Raw genomic sequence first — 16,634 nt, 5'->3', positions numbered from 1 at the left:
CATGACCTAAATGCAATTATATACACATAATATATTCCCCATTTCCCATGTAAATCTTCAATGCCCCTTTGTTTTTATATATTTTCTTACTGTTAAATGACAGGCTTCTAAAATAATTCAGACACTGGTAAATAAATGACTTCCAAACTGATACACCCAAACAATTTTTTTAAAAACTTTTTTTTTAAATTAAATTTTCTATTTACCTCTTTTTTTTACATGCTTCTGCCTGTCTTTCATATCTTACAATATTCAGGAATATGCCAATAAATTTAATGGAATCAGAAAGGAATTGGCAAGAAAGGAGGTAAGACTAAATTATTGAGGAGACTTTATGCTTAGATTCTTAGTCAGTGAAGCAAAAGTTTTATGCACATGTAAATGTAAAATCTATGCTATGAAGTTTAGTTTTTATTGTTATTTCTAAACATTTCCATTACCCCCAATGGTAGTTCTGGAGTCAAAGAGAAATGATGTAATTATTGAATTGCTTGTCACACTTTCATTTTAAGACTATGGTTTATTTTTGTTGCATATTTAACAAAACATAAACAATCCTTGTATGTTAACAGATGATTAAGAAAACTATTAATAATGTCAGAAGAATGGCTTCACATCCAACACTACCTTATTGTAAGTCAATTGGTTAATATTCAATTCTTTACTATTTACACTAATTTTCCTATTTCAAGTATCATGCTTTCTTTGTAAGTTTTTTAAATGAATTTATCTCATATATAATTTAAGTAAACCTTACTTTCGGTCCTAAAGAAAAATTGCAGACACTTAACATTTCATTTTATTTTTTGAACACAGCTGATAGTAAAATCAAAATCTTGACAATGTCTTTTTCAAAAACAGAAGCAAAAAATACTTTTGAGTATTTAGAATAGGTTCAAGTAAGTTAAGAAATTTTTGTTATGCTTTTCTAAGTAATCTAATTTTAGTTGAAAAATTCCTGGAGTCTTTAGTGTTTAACTTTGATTTGTGGGGAATAATTATGTGACCACAGTGGGTTATAAAACTAAAAAGCCCAAACCTAATTATCATAGCACTTTTGGTTTGCATTAGTTTGATCAGTTTTTATTATTATTATTATTTGTTCAGAGGTTCACTTATAAAATGTTATATTAGTAAATAAAATACCAAAGGAAACCGTTATTAAGCTTCTTATGTTCCTAGATAGGATAGATTCGTTTTCAGTTAATCTTCCTAGGAAGCTTAAAAGTAAGCCTGCATTAAATGGCGTATTTGGTTAATGGGGAGGTATTGGAAATATTGGAGCAGTGAAAAAAGATTCTAGATAATATTTTAAAATTAACTGGTCGATTGGCATCAACACTTTTATTGTCATGTGAGTATCTAATTATAGCTTACTTTTTCATGACTTGATATAAAAAATGTCCCAAAAAGTCAGTATAAAAATAGTACATTCTCATGGATACTATTGTAGTAAAATGAATGAAACTAGCATTTCTTTCTTCTTAATGTAAATGTTTTAATTGGCTATTTCTACAGGTGAATTAGTTTTTAATGTACAAATTAAGCCAAACTCTTTCTAAGGAACCCTAATCTGGAATATTGAATAATTGCGATCAAAGTAGTATATACATAATAACAAAATAGAAAGCACTCAGTATATGTATTTGTAAGCTCACTTCTAAACCGAGAATGCTGATAATCACTTTTAGATTTTAAAAAGCTCTTGCTTCTCATATAGAACAATTGTCAGGAAGTGTAAATATAATCATTTATATTATCCGTGTAAGGAAATTGAGTTTTAGAGAATTTAAATTACTTAATCATGGCCTAACAAAGTCTAAGTTTCAAGGTTAGAATTGGAATCTAAGTTTTTTGACACTCCTTCCCTTCTTCCCACCCCTCCAAGTCTAGTGCTTTTTCCACTATACTGGGAAGTTCTGTTAGTAATACTGGAGTCATGGAGTAAAGCAGAAATCCAATATTACTAACCTATTTTGATCTCATTCATAAATTCAAAGTACAGATGTCAGCTAACCTTAGATCATTGCGAGCTCCAGAGGCCAAGGGACAGATCTGAGGGATGAAGAAAAAATAAGAGAAAGTATTTTTTTTAAGAGGCAGTAGTTTGTCCATGTATATAACAAATCTGTTTATGATCTAGAACTTTATAACATCACCTGTTGTGGCACATAATTCTAGTCTGTCCATTGTTATACTCCAATCAATGGGGCTTAATTACATCAAGTACTGAAAGGAATCTTACTTACCATCACACAATTCTATAGCTTAGACCTCAGTTTTGTGTTGTAATTAGGGAATGCCATATCTTGCTCCTCTACTGCTACTCCATTATAGTTTTTCAAAGTCACAAATTAACTTAACGAGTTAACGTGTATTTTCTAAGGCTATTTATCCCCTGCTCTGAGAAAAACTCAGTAAGGAAGCTCTAAAACCTAAAAGAGAATGAATATCTCTGAAAGTAAGCTCTTAATTACCCTCTGTTGCTTTGGAGTAATACTTGATGCTGCCTACTTAATTGGATTTTTTTAAGGGTAGTACAATCAAGGGAGCAAAAGAGATAGTACCAAAGAAGCTCTATGATATCATACTTAAAGAATTTAATACCAATTTAAATAATAATTGAAAAGCTTTTCTACTGTTTTAATAATTTTCTATATAAAACCTATAGACAACAATATAGATTTAATTATAAACATTTTTATTGACACCCAGTGTGAAGTGTGATGTTTGTATATGTATATATGAGTATGTGTGTATTTGCCATATGCTAAATTAAGTACTTTGCTCATATTTTTAAAAAACCTAACAGAAGATGGAAACAAATATATTTTAAACCAAAATACATATACTCCTACATGCCAAGCAAGATTTGAAACAGTGATTTAGAGAATTCTTTTTGTCCATCTGTTTAACTTTAAAAGTGAAGAAATTGAATCTTTGGTGAAGGTATGCCCCTGCAGCCACGTGGAGCTGGCAGTCGCTGCCTCTCCTCCTCCTGACTCACCGCTGTTCGCCCTTTGAATGCCATATTCAAAGACACCAGCAAGACCCTTGTGGAGTCTGAAGTGGCCATTCACTGGATCCAGATCACCCTCATAGCCAAAATGTGAAATCCCTTGAGAAAGTGTGTGCTGACCTAATTAGAGGAGCCAAAGAAAAGAACTTGAAAGTGAAGGGACCTGTTTGAATGCCCACTAAGACACTTCAAATCACAACTAGAAAAACTCCTTGCAGTGAAGGTTCAAAGACTTGGGATTGGTTCCAGATGAGAATCCGCAAATGCCATATTGATTTGCACAGTCCTTCTGAAATTGTTAAACAGATCACTTCTATCAGCATTGAACCAGATGTAAAAGTTGAAGTCACCATTGCAGATGCCTAACCAATCATCTTTTTTAATAAATTGATTGCAACTATTAAAAAAAAGTGAAGAAATTGAATCTCAGAGATTTTGTGTTTTGCTCAGTCACATACCTAGTCAGTGATAGTAAGGGCTGGGAGCAAGGTCACACAGGCTGATGTTCTTTCCATAGCACTCTGTTTTTGTTTTTCAGTAGTTTTCTCTAATAGGGTGACATTATAGAGATATCTATTTTTAAAATTATTCAAATTGTGCTTTTATATGGCATTTAGATATTTACAAAAACATCTTTTAAGTGAAAAATGTAAATTATAAGTGAATGTAGATGTATGTAGATGAATGTATGGATATTACATCTAATTCTTCTTCATATTGTTGGCTAGGAAGAAAATAGACTATCCTCAACATATTTTGTTTCTAACCAATTATGGAATCATTAGATGATAGAAATGTAGTCTTGGAACTAGAAGGGACCTTTGATGTCATCTAGTCCAACCCCTTCCTTTTATAGATGAGGTCCAGATATATTTAACCAGGATCTCACAGCTAACAAATGTACAATTTGAACTCAATCCATCTTGATTATAAGCCTGATTTTCTCCCCACTGTGGCACCTAACTATTCCATATAACTGTGGTAATTACAGGTTTCCCTTTTTCCCTTCTCTAGTTTTCAAATGCTTCTGCTTCCCCTAAATTCTCAAGAATCAAATAATTGTTCATCAGTAATGAGTTTTTGAAATTATCATTGCCTCTCCTAATCTGAGACTATTCAGCCTTTAATAAGTATCTTTAACCATTTTATTTCAATCTTATTATATTAGCTTTTTAATCTAAATTTAGAAAAGTGCTAAGAATATCTTTTTTAATAGTCACCTACTAACAATATAAACTTTTCCTCAAAGAGTAAAAATAAAGACAGAATACCAAGGAAAATATTGAGGGGGGAAACCTTTTATTCAATGTGGAAATATAATAATATATCCAACTACTATTCCTTATAATTCAGTCAGTAAGAATTTAACCACCTGCCATGTGCTAGGCACTATGCTAAGTGCTAGGAATACAGAGAAAGGCCAAAGACAGTCCCTGCTCTCAAGGAGCTCACAACCTAATGGGAGAGACAACATGCAAATAATTATGTACAAACAAACTATAAACAAGATAAATAGGAAATAAGTAATAGAGTAAGATAAAAGAATTTAAGGGGGTTTGAAAAAGGTTTCCTGTAAATAGTGAGATTTTAGCTGGAACTTGAAGAAAACTAATTCAGGCTGGAGACAGAAATGAGGGAAGAGAACATTCCAGGCATGGAGGACAGCCAGTGAAAATGCCCAGAGCTAAGAGATGGAGTGTCTTTTTTGAGGAACAGTAAGGAAGCCATTGTCACTGGATTGAAGAATGTGAGGGGATAGATGGTGTACAAGACAGGAAAGGTTGGAGCTAAGTGCTAGGTTGTGATGATCTAGAGCTGATAGGGAAGAACAACTTGCATTTATTGAATATTCGGTGGTCATGGTCAGATCACTTTGGCAGCTGAATGGAGCATGATCTAGAGTGGAAAGAGACTTGTGGCCGGCAAACCAATAAGGTGGCTATTGCAATATTCTAGGCATGAAGAGATGAGAGCCTACACTAAGGTGCTGGCATTGTCGAGGAGAAAAGAGGGCATATTTTAGAGATGTTGCAAAAGTGTGATTGACAAGCCTTGGCAACAACAGAGTAGATGGGGGGGGGAACGGGGACTGAGGGATAGTGAAGAGTAAATGATGACTTGGAGCCTGGAGGACTGGGAGGATGTTGCTATATTCAAAAGTAATACGGAGGTTTGGAAGGGAGGAGGGTTTGGGGGGAAAGATAGTGAGTTCAGTTTTGGACATACTGAGTTTAAAAAGTCTACAGGATATCCAATTTGAGATGTCTGGAAGATAGTTGTAGATGTGAAACCTGAGACCAGCAGAGATATTAGAACTGTATAAGTAGATTCGAGAATCATCAACATAGAGGTGATAATTGAATCCATGAGCATTGTTGAGATCACCAAACTAAATAGTTTGGAGGAAGAAGAGAAGAGGGCCTGGGTCAGAGCCCTGTGTGACACCAACAGTTAGCAAGTATGGCCTGAATGAAGACCCAGCAAAGGAAACTGAGAAGGAACAGTCAGGAGAACCAAGAAAGAGTGTTGCCCCAAAAACTTAGAGAAAAGAGAAAATCAAGAAGATGATTAACAGTATCAAAGGCTGTGATGAGTTAAAGAAGAAGGAGGATTCAGAAAACTTGGATTTGTCAATTAAGAGATCATTGGTAACTTTGGACACATCGGTTTCAACTGAATTATGAGGTAGAAAGCTAGACTATGTAGTGTTAAGAAGAGTGTGAGAGGAAAGTAAATGGAGGTATTGATTGTAGACAGCCTTTTCAAAGTTTAGCCACAAAGGTGAGAAGAAATATGGGACAACAGTTAGCAAGGATGAAAGGATCAGGTGAGGTTTTTTGGGGGCAGTAGGGATGCAACCAATAGATAGTAAGAGATTGAAGATAAGTGAGAGTGGGAACAACAGAGGGGATAGTCTGGAGAAGACAGGATGGAATATAATTACTTGGGCAGGTAGAGGGTTCTGTTTTGGCAAGGAGAAGGCCCACCTCTTCATGGGAGACAAGGCTGAAGGAAGAAATAGTGGCAAAGGGCATCTGAGTTAGATAAAATGAGGAAGAGGGAAGAAGGCGAATGGCCTCACTTTTTTCCATAAAATATGAAATAAGGTTCTCAGCTGAGAGGGTATGGAGGAGCAGCAGAGGGTAGGAAAGGATTAAGAAGACATGAAAAGGTGTGGAAGAGCTTCTGTGTGCCATGTGGGATAAGGACTTAGAGAGACATAGAAGGTTTGCCTAGTAGCAATGAGTGCCCACTTGAGGTTATGAAATATAAATTCATAGTGGACCCAGTCAGAATGTTTCATGATTTTCTTCACCGTCATCCAGTAGCATGTGTGTAAGACAAAGGTAGCAGATGGTAGGAATGATTCGAGGCTGAGACTTGGTAGGGCACAATTGATATGGTAAGGGGGCAAGCAACTCAGAGAGGAGAATATGAAGTTGAATTAGTTCACCAAGGGGTTAAGATGGGGGAAAGAAGGGAAGCATCAGTAGTTTAAGGGTAAGTAGGGAAAAAGGAAGAAAACTGAGGGTTTGAGGGATTGGAGGTCACGTTGTGGCCAAAGAGCAGGGTTGGATATTAGAAGGCAGAGGGAGAGGTGAAAAGCCAATAGACTGTGATCAAATAAGGCAAGCTCTGACTTCATAAACACAAAAGTAGTACACTTATGGGTGATGGCAAGATCAAAGGTATCTTTTTGTGTGTCTAAGGAGGAGTGGAGTAGAATTGGTCATGGGAAACTAGTAAATTGACATGTGGGAAATGTGGGTGTTGGAGGGAATATCAATATACATTTATGCTGAAATTGTAGCTAGTAATATTTTAAAATATTTATTATATATATTATACAAGTATATTGAGTATTTTGTGTTATATACATAGAGTTATATACTATATGTCTATACATAAAGTCATATACCAAGATAATAGATCAGATAGGCTAAAATTTGAAATTTTGTGTAATTTTGAGTTTTAGGAAACACATAGAGATTACATTACAGTTATCCGTTCCACATCATAGGAATTAGGGGCCACGGTGCCCCCACAATCTAGAAAATCTTGTAAAATTTTTTGGCCCTCCCTTCCTACAAGAAAAGAAGTCTGAATTTTTTTTCTTTTTTTACAGTACCTCATTGTAAAATTTGGGTTGATATTATACAAATACTATACATATATTTTATTAATTTCTGAGTTTCCAAACCTTTTTCTGTGTTATCTGCTGGCCTTCATGTGTCATCTGCAGCTTCCACAAAACTCACTAAAAATTCCCATTTAATTTCTTATCTTGACTGACAATATATTGAAACTGTGATGGAGAAAGTCGTGAATTAGAAGGGATAACTAATTCCTTTGCTGTTAGTGATAGGAGGCTTATTGATGAAAAGATTTCTAAATACTAGGAAGTTGTTTTAAAAAGTTATTCACTCACAGAATTATTAGAAATTAAGTAGTATTTTGAAAAGATGCATTTGGTTATTCTGTTATTATTGTCTGGTTGGTTCTAAGTATGTGTTTTATGGTACAATGACAGTTTTATTCAAATTCTAGATTTATGCAAATTTTATAATTCATAACAATTTTTCCTATATTAGATTTTTTTAAAACAAAATTTAAAAAAAGATTTTAAATCTTTGTCCTCTTTTTCATAAAGATCTGACAGGAGCCCAAGATGGAAGTGTCAGAATGTTTGAGTGGGGTCATTCCCAACAAATAACCTGTTTTCGGTCTGGCGGCAATTCAAGGGTGACAAGAATGCGATTTAACTATCAAGGAAACAAGGTGGCGTACAAGAATATAACTATTGAAAATGTTGTACAGAGGTTAATTTTCTCACATATACCTTCTTAGAATGTATATTGTGCACATAGGACACATTTCTACTGTCTCAGACAGTTATTCTCTACCAGAAAGTGTTCTTTATTATAAATTCCCTTTCTTGTTATTTAGAATGTTTTGTTTTAAACAGGCCTTCCTGCTGAAATTATTTTCAGTGTTCCAACTCATAATTGAATATTTTGCTGGCCCAGTCATCACAGAACTACCTTAAATTATATATTAGTGATGGTAAACTACTTCCCATCTCTTCATCCCAAAGAACAAAAGTTTTATTCATCAGTGATTAGTGAAAACACCAAACCCAACTAATTTCTACTGGTAGCCTCTTCCCCACATTTTACCTTTTTAAGTATTGTAAGCATTGAGTAATGGAGAAAACAATGTGCTTAAAGGAAGGCAGCACAAATTTAGAGTTAGAGTTAGCACAAAGTCCATATGTTGGGAGCACTTACCCATGATTTCCATCAGTAGCCCCATCTCCTTAGGACAGTTGCAGGATTTAGATGAAGAGCAAAGTAAATTCCTTCTATAAAAATATTAAGGAATAATAATAATAATTTTGTGTATAGATTTTCTGTGTTCTTTGTAGAGATTTAGGGGCAAGAGTGAAGGAAATTAGTGAATTTTTTTTTAATTTTGGATTTTAGTATTTAAATCTAATACTTATTTTACTTAACTTAGAATATGTTAGAAAATGTCCTAGGCTAGTAATGGAATGATTTTGATATTTTGTTTGAAACCCACTTTCAGGGTCAGCCTTATCGCAATAGGTAGACTAGGCTAATTATTAACAGATTGAATACATTTAGGGATTTGTGATTATAAAGTATGTTACTTAGAGATTTGCAGTTTCATGCATAATAATCTTTTAAGGGGATTGTAATTTGAATGTGGGATTTCGAATTCTATTTGGCATTTAATTCAGAATTTAAAAAGCATTTAAGTTCATGTAAAAAGAGAATCTTCAGAGGTCTTCGGCTTGGGTTGTTCCAACTTAAAAACAACTCATGGACCAGTTCATCTGGAATCTAAGGTGACTGCTACCATTGCCAAAAGAAGGAAGAGTTCTAGTTATTGAGGGAAAATCTCACAACAGAGATAATGATCTGTTTTGCACCTCAGAACTCTATGCGGTAGATAGTGCAATTATTCTTATCCTTATGTTAAAGTTCAGTCCATCAGCAAGCAGTTAAGTGTCTACTGTGTGCGAAGCACACAGGTTCTGGGGATACAAAAGCAAGTGAGAAAATCACTCTTCTCTTTCCTTTACCTCTTCTCCTCCCACCTTCTCCCTGCTACCCCTGGAGCTTATAGTCTAACTAGGGGATGTAGAGTGTGTGTGTGTGTGTGTGTGTGTGTGTGTGTGTGTGTGTCTATAACTTAAGCTTATATAAAAGATAATTTTGAAGGGAAGGCACTAGCAGCTGGGTGAATCCGGAAAGATTTTATATAAGATGTAGTTCTTGAGCCTTGAAGCAAACTAGGAGTTATGAGACAGAAAGTTCAGACAGGAAATGTAGTGCCATGTAAAGTAAGTAAGAAGTATAGTAAGAAGGCAAATTTGGCAATACCACAATGCATATAAAGGAAATTAATATATACAGCTTAATGAATAGGTTAAGACCAAGTTGTGAAGGACTGTAAATGCCAAACAAAAGAGTTAATCGAGCCTATAGGTAATAGGTAGTCACTGGAATTTATTGAGAAAGAAAAGGGATATGGTGAGACCAACACTCTAGGAATATTACATTAGCAGCTATGGGAAGAATGGTTTCAGTGGAGGGGAAAGACTTGAAACACAAAAACCAATTAGGAGGCCCTTGGAATAGTCTTGGTTAAAGGTGTTCAGTTGTTTTCAGGCATATCTGACTCTTGTGATCCCATTTGTGTTTTTCTTGGCAAAGATACTGGAGTGGTTTGTCATTTCCTTCTCCAGCTTATTTTACAGATGAGGAAACTGAGGCAAACAGGGTTTAGTGACTTGTATGTAACACAGCTAGTAAGTGTCTGAGGCTGGATTTGGGCCTCACACTCTATCTACCGTGCCACCTAGCTGCTAGTTAAAGGTGATCAGGCCTTAAAACTAAGGCAGTTGGCTCTCTGAGTAAAGAGACTACATGATAAGGTTCTCCAGAGTTTACCCTAGGTATCAGGAGTATGGCTTATGAAAGGCCCTCCATAGGCTGGTAACAACCTCACTGAATGCTCTTGAAACTACCCAGCTAACTTTGTTTAAGCCCATACTTGCAGGTTTTGGTTTTGCTTAGGAATGCTAATATCAGGTTCTACCTTAAATCATGATTCCAATTTTCGTTTATAATATCTTCAAATGTAATAGAATATAGATATTTTCATTGTAATTTTGTAGAAAAATTTACCAAAATGCCACTGTACATATTAAAAATATATATGTCAATGTATGAACTTAAATTCTTCCTTTAATATTTTCTCTCCAAGTTTGGAATCGTTGATGCTGATGGCTATATAAGTTTGTATCAGACTAACTGGAAGTGTTGTCCAGTTACTGGAAATACTCCTAAGCCATATTTGGTAAGCTAAGAATTTTTACTTTAAAAAAAAAAGTTTATTAAAGATAGAAATGTCTCATTGGATTTTGATACCTAATCTTGCTTCATTGTTTTCTCCATTTCCCGTTTGTTTTGTGGTCTTACATGTCTCTGGTGACCTTAGCCTGTGTTTATAGAATGACACTGATGGTTAGTTGACTTTCTCAGAGTCACACAGTCAGTAGTTCTTCCTTACTTCCTTATTCAACACTACTTTCCTATCCACCATCCACATTCAGTTTCTTTAATATGTGTAAGTATGGAGCAATGGTCTAAATGATTTAGTTTTGGCCTTGACTATTTTACAAATTTTATGGCCTTTTGTACTTCATAAGTTATTATTTAAGAACAAAAGTATTTCTTAATAAAACAGTTAACTTTTTATTACCTCTGAGGTAGATAAAGATAGCATAAATAATTGAAACATACACATAATTTGAAATTTTTTGAAGTTTCTTATCCAATAATTTTTTGTTATTTATACTGAGTGAGAGGATTTGAATGGTTTATTCTTTTATTTAAAAATCATATCACGATTTCATATGGTGTTGGATGGGAGACATAGGTTTCTGATAAGCTGTTTATGAAATAATTAGCCACTGAATGTTATATACAACTAGGTCAAATCTTTCTAAACTTATATAAAAATTATTCCTATTTTTGACCATTTCAGACATGGCAGTGTCATAACAAAACAGCCAATGATTTTGTTTTCATCAGTTCCTCTTCTCTGATAGCCACAGCAGGTCTCTCGACTGATAACAGGTGAGATTTTATCCCTAAATTCTGTATGTGAGTATAGCCTATCTTTTGGAAAAATTATTATTATTGTTGCTTCATTATTACCTTTTGTCTTAAGTGTTTTATTAATCCTGTAGTCATCTTAAAAAGTCTGTTCACCTGTATTTAAATTTGGTAGTAGTTTACCGTATACAAAAACTAGGGAAATTTTAGTATTAAAGGGAACAATCCATTCTAACTCTATTTCTAATGTTCTGTCTCTGAAATTCATGTCTAGGCTTAGAGTCATAGTAGATAATCTGTTACTGGATTCTTGCCAGTGGAATAAAATTACCACAGAAATTATTTTCCCGGCTTATTTTGTGGGTTGGGAAACAGATCATTTGGAGCATGGAGATGGTTTATATTGTATTTCATAGATCAGATGGGATGATTATTTAAAGGATTTTGCAAACTATAACACATGAAATAAATATCAGCTAGTAGTAATAGTAGAGTAAGCATTTAAGAGGGCTGAACTTTGGGGTACTCTAACCTGATCCAGCCTTGAGTCAAACAACTTCTCTAATTCCATACAGTTCTCAAAATAAACAAGGTGGAAACCATACAGCATTTTACTCTATGTCCCAAGGAGGCCATTCAGGGAATCCCCAAATCCCCTGCACCCTCCTGTGGGTCACTGAATGGTGCATGTTGCTTGATGTATGTTTCTCATGCAAGCCTATATATCCTTCCATGTATGCATCACAGCCATTTTAGGGCTGGAGAATAGACTGATGATGCTATTTTCCCTTCTGGTTTTTTTTTTCAATGCTTTTTTTTTCAATGCTTTAATGTTCTTTTCTTTGGGGTTGTTTTTTTTTTTTTGGCATTCTGTTCTTTTAAAATTTTGAGTTCCAAATTCTCTCCCACCCACTGCATATAGTCAATAGAGTTGTCAGTCAGCACCAGCTCTACTCAGTGCCAGCAAAAGGTTCCCTGTAGTCTCTTTCTGACCAGTTGTTGACCCCCTTACCATCTCTGGACCGAGAGCTTCCGAAGCCTCTGCTACCGCTGCCACTTCACATGTAGGTTGCAGACAAGCCTCCATCCTTACGTCATAGACTTCCTCTTAAGGCTTTTTAGTCCAGAAAAATTTCTCACCCTGACCTCCTTTTGGCTCTGCTGCTCCAAAATTTGACTTGAGGTGTTACTTTAAAGGTGTTTGGAGGGGAATGTTGGAAGAGCTCAGATAGGTGGTTGCCTTTTATCTGGTATCTTGGCTTCTATGTATTGCTGCTTTCCTTTCTGTGAATGATCATTATCATGGAACGGTATGCAGAAATGTGTTATCTCAGATCCATTTAGAATTGGGAGTATTGAATGATTTTAATATGAGATTTGAGGAATTTGAAAATATACTATAAAAGGAGACCATAATATCATGAAATAAAATTGCTATTACATTGCTAATCTCTTAAAATACTCATATAAAAAATAGTGATAAAATTATTTTTTTTCCAGAAACATATGTTTGTGGGATACTCTTGTGGCACCTGCAAATAGCTTGGTACATCGTAAGTAAATAATTTTTGCAAATAATGAAATTAATAAGGCTTAAATGGCTTTGTTTTTTAAGCTCTAGTAAATCATTACATCATTTTTACATTTGGATGATGACATTGCTTTACAGCTATACAAGGTTTTGTTTCAGGAAGAACTGAGAATTTCTCAAGTTATCCACTCCTGAACCCTGCTCAAATCTTCCCTATAGGTCTAGGAATAAGTAGCAAAGTCCTAATCATACTATGCTGTCTCAGACCTCCTCAGTAACAAGGACAAGAGGCAGCCAGGTGATGCAGCACATAGAAAATTCAATTTAGATTCAAGACTACACTGTTCGTATCTGGTCTCAGATACTTACTTGCTATGTGACACTGGGCAAGTCACTTAAACTTTCTCAGCCACAGTTTTCTCACCTGTAAAATAGAAATAATAATACCACTTGCCTCAAATCCAGTACCTCAGATCTACATATGTGAATGTTAAATTGAGATGAGTTTGAGACAAGCAGTACAACTATCATGACCCTCAATTTATAGATGAGGAAATAGATTGTGAGAAGTTAAGTGACAACCATGATCACACAATCAGTGACTAAAGAATTCAAACCCAGACTTCTTGACCAAGTCCAATTAATCTGTCTACTGACAACATCACACTGGCCCTCATTAAAGATGCTTTGAGTTATTTGTCATCTTATTTTTACTAAGATCATGGTGTTTCATGATTGATTACCAAATAGTATCACTGGGAGAACATTGGTATTAGAGACTTTGGGAGCAACCATTTTGGTATCCTAGAAAACACTTCAGTTTCCCAAATGTGATCCATGCTTATAATCTACTAATGCTCCATGCTCTTTGTCCATTTGTAGTGATTATCCAGGATTTAAAATATTGATGTATTACTACAGTGGGCTTTTCATCCAGCTATTTAGCATCTAGGTTTTATGCATTTTTCTTCCACTTTATTGTGGATGTTTAGAAAGATCTCTTTATCATGGATTATCATGGATTTCTTTGTAGAGGAATAGTGGTTTGAGACTTAATACAATTACTACATTGTCAATAGGAACATTTGGAGAATTTTGCCATCTGTATTTCTTTTGTCTTAATTTTGCAAAAATAATTTTCTATGACATTGGCAAAGATTTTAGATATATATTGGTTTGACACTTCAGTTAATGTCAGTATTCAAAAGATCACTGAAAATTATTTTCATAGTCAAATGTGTCATTGATTCTTGTGTGATTTTGGCATATTAATGGGATATACCTTATCTGTGAAAAGCTTTTACATCTGCAGTTTGTCCTATCATATCTATTGCCTTTTTAAAATTTTACTTCTTTTTTTTTTAAGTTATCATTTTATTGATTTTTTTTGGTTTCATGTCACATGTATTTCTGAATCTATCCTTCCTCCCTTCCCTACCCAGCAAGCTATCACTTGCAACAAAGATTTAAAAAGAGGGGGGGAAAGCAGTTTATCAAAACTAACACACTGATCATGTCTGACAAGAATGGCACTCAAGCTATATTCCACACCCATGCTCCCCCACCTATGATCATTATAATTACACAACGTTCACTTGTACATTCTGTATCAAGTACTTTCTTAAAACCAATAAACACAGCAGAGTCATATATTCTCTCTACCTCTGGCAAGTTGTATGACCTTAAAGGTATCTTTAATTGTACAGAATCATCTTTGAAATCCTGCCTAATTTGATCTTCCTCAATAATACCTTCACTGTATATAAAGACAAGCTTTATAAAGATAAGAAGGCAAATTTATAGCTATGGATGAGTTGCTGATTTCTTGTAGTTCACTTTTTGGGGGTGAACCCCAAATACCATTGAAATTCCATTCTTTTGGAAGCATCCCATGCTTCCATAGAGAGAGAGGGAAATTAGGAACAACTATTTCATTATATGTCCAAAGACAACAAGAATACCGTTTAATGGGATACCTGGTCATTTCCAGTTGCAGGACTCACAACTATATAAGTAGTTTATTTGTCCTCTTCCATTGAAGAAGATAAAGATATACAGGAGTTTCATAATGAGCTTGATGAGATTCTCTGAGCTAACATATGCTTTAATACTCAATTACTTCAGTGCAAAAGTAGAAATAAATTGGAAACCATGCAATTTGGGATCAAGAAATTAAATAGGCCAAAGGCACTCAGACTACTGAAAAGCTTCATGCCTTTTTCATTATAAATAATAAATTATTTTTAAAAACTAGTAGGAATTTGCAAGAAGTGGTGACAACTGTCTAGCAGTATTAAAATGAAATTTATTCTATCTCAACAGCTAGGAAACAGCTTCTTACAGATATTCCAGTCGTTAGAGAACCAGCTAGTTTTGTAGACAGATCAGCTGATTGGGGCCAAGGACAAAGTGAACACTAAACTAAAGGTGGAAATAAGATACTAAATCTAATTATATTAACACAAATCCTAACCTGTTTAAAAGGAAATAGACAAAATAGACAAAAGTTAAAACGGCCAATGCAAAGTAGTTGCTACAGTGAGGTGGCAGAAAGAGACCAATAACTGACTCAGCCAGTAAACACTCTCCAGTTCAAATACATACATACAGATACAAAGATGTTGCATCCACAGGCAAAAACTATTTATTGTACAAAATCATTTGTAGAACACTATGGATAATGGTTTAAAAAAGAAAACGACTGAGCTGTACTGGTTCACTAAACTTCAAAGAATCCTTGAACAGGCAACCAGTCCACAAAGAGCTTGGGAGATCCAGTGAACTGTATTATTTGAAGAACATTTAATATAGATGAAACCAGGAGAAAAATAGCCACAAAATGAGTTTTTAAGAGTGATCTAGTCTCATAGAATAAATTCCAGTTTAGATTAGATTAGATAAAACATTTGTCAGCTGCTTATTATGAGCCAGGCACAGTGCTAAACATTGGAAATACAAGTAAAAATAAAGATAACCTCTGTCCTCAAGGAGTGTTCATTCTAAGGGAGAAGACCACACATAAAAAGGAGCTGAAAAGCTGGGAGAGGAAAAGAAGTATATTCTAGTGCAGGCAAGGTGGAAAAGTAGTCTTGATTGCCAGGAGCTGAATCCTGGGCCTGGTTAGAGGTGATCATGGCTGGTTTGGATATTTCTTCAAATGAGGTTATGTCCCTACACTGGATGCTTGCAGGCTCAGTTTATATTCCACTTATGCCCTGTAATGGTCAGAGTGAGGAAGTGACAATGAATGGCACTTGAGAAGAGCTTTAGGACCTTAGCAAATCGATAAAAAAGAAATCCATTTGGGACTCAGCACAATTGTAATGGCGTTCAAGAAACATTTGTATTAATAAATTTGTTACAGACTGGATTTTTTATAAAAAGAGAGTAAATCTTATACCCTTTATAATTTTTTTTAATTTCAGCTTTTACCTGCCATGATAGTGGTGCTACAGTGCTTGCATATGCTCCAAAACATCAGGTGTTGATATCAGGCGGCAGAAAAGGTTTTACATCGGTATTTGATCTTCGCCAGCGACAGCAGAGACAGTTTTTCCAAAGCCATGATTCTCCAGTAAAAGCAATTGCTGTAGATCCAACTGAAGAATATTTTGTTACAGGATCTGCAGAAGGCAATATAAAGGTGTGTAAAATGTAATGCCTTGAAATCATTCATTCTTCTCACATTAAACAGCTGCTTATCCTCACTTTATGTAAATCAGACTAGTATATTTCATCATGTACTTCAAAACCTAATAGATGTTCCGAATTGATATTAATAGAGTAGTTCTGTTTACAGATAGCCTTACAAATGCCCTTCTTTGGGGTTGAGTGCCATTTGATGGCAAGTGTTTCCCTTCTATTTGTTTTGGGCTACTGATAATTATTTTGATTTTTACAGAGGGGGTTCTGACAATACAAATGAGATAGCTTTGTC

At 34.9% G+C, this 16,634-nt stretch overlaps 1 protein-coding gene across 1 annotated transcript in view; it reads left to right on the top strand.

Moving 5' to 3' along the window:
- Nucleotides 1-16,634, top strand: part of DMXL1 (Dmx like 1) — a 146,961-nt gene that overhangs the window by 127,809 nt on the left and 2,518 nt on the right. The window contains 6 exon segments of the mRNA XM_020979016.2: nt 573-633; nt 7,671-7,798; nt 10,313-10,405; nt 11,096-11,187; nt 12,667-12,719; nt 16,123-16,340. Of these exon segments, the coding sequence (XP_020834675.1) occupies nt 573-633; nt 7,671-7,798; nt 10,313-10,405; nt 11,096-11,187; nt 12,667-12,719; nt 16,123-16,340 (645 nt within the window).

Source organism: Phascolarctos cinereus, unplaced genomic scaffold (assembly GCF_003287225.1).
Source record: "Phascolarctos cinereus isolate Bilbo 61053 unplaced genomic scaffold, phaCin_HiC Scaffold_4;HRSCAF=312, whole genome shotgun sequence".
NCBI lineage: Eukaryota > Metazoa > Chordata > Mammalia > Diprotodontia > Phascolarctidae > Phascolarctos > Phascolarctos cinereus.
The sequence above is the reverse complement of the archived record's forward strand: the minus strand, read 5'-3'. Positions and strand labels throughout refer to the sequence as shown.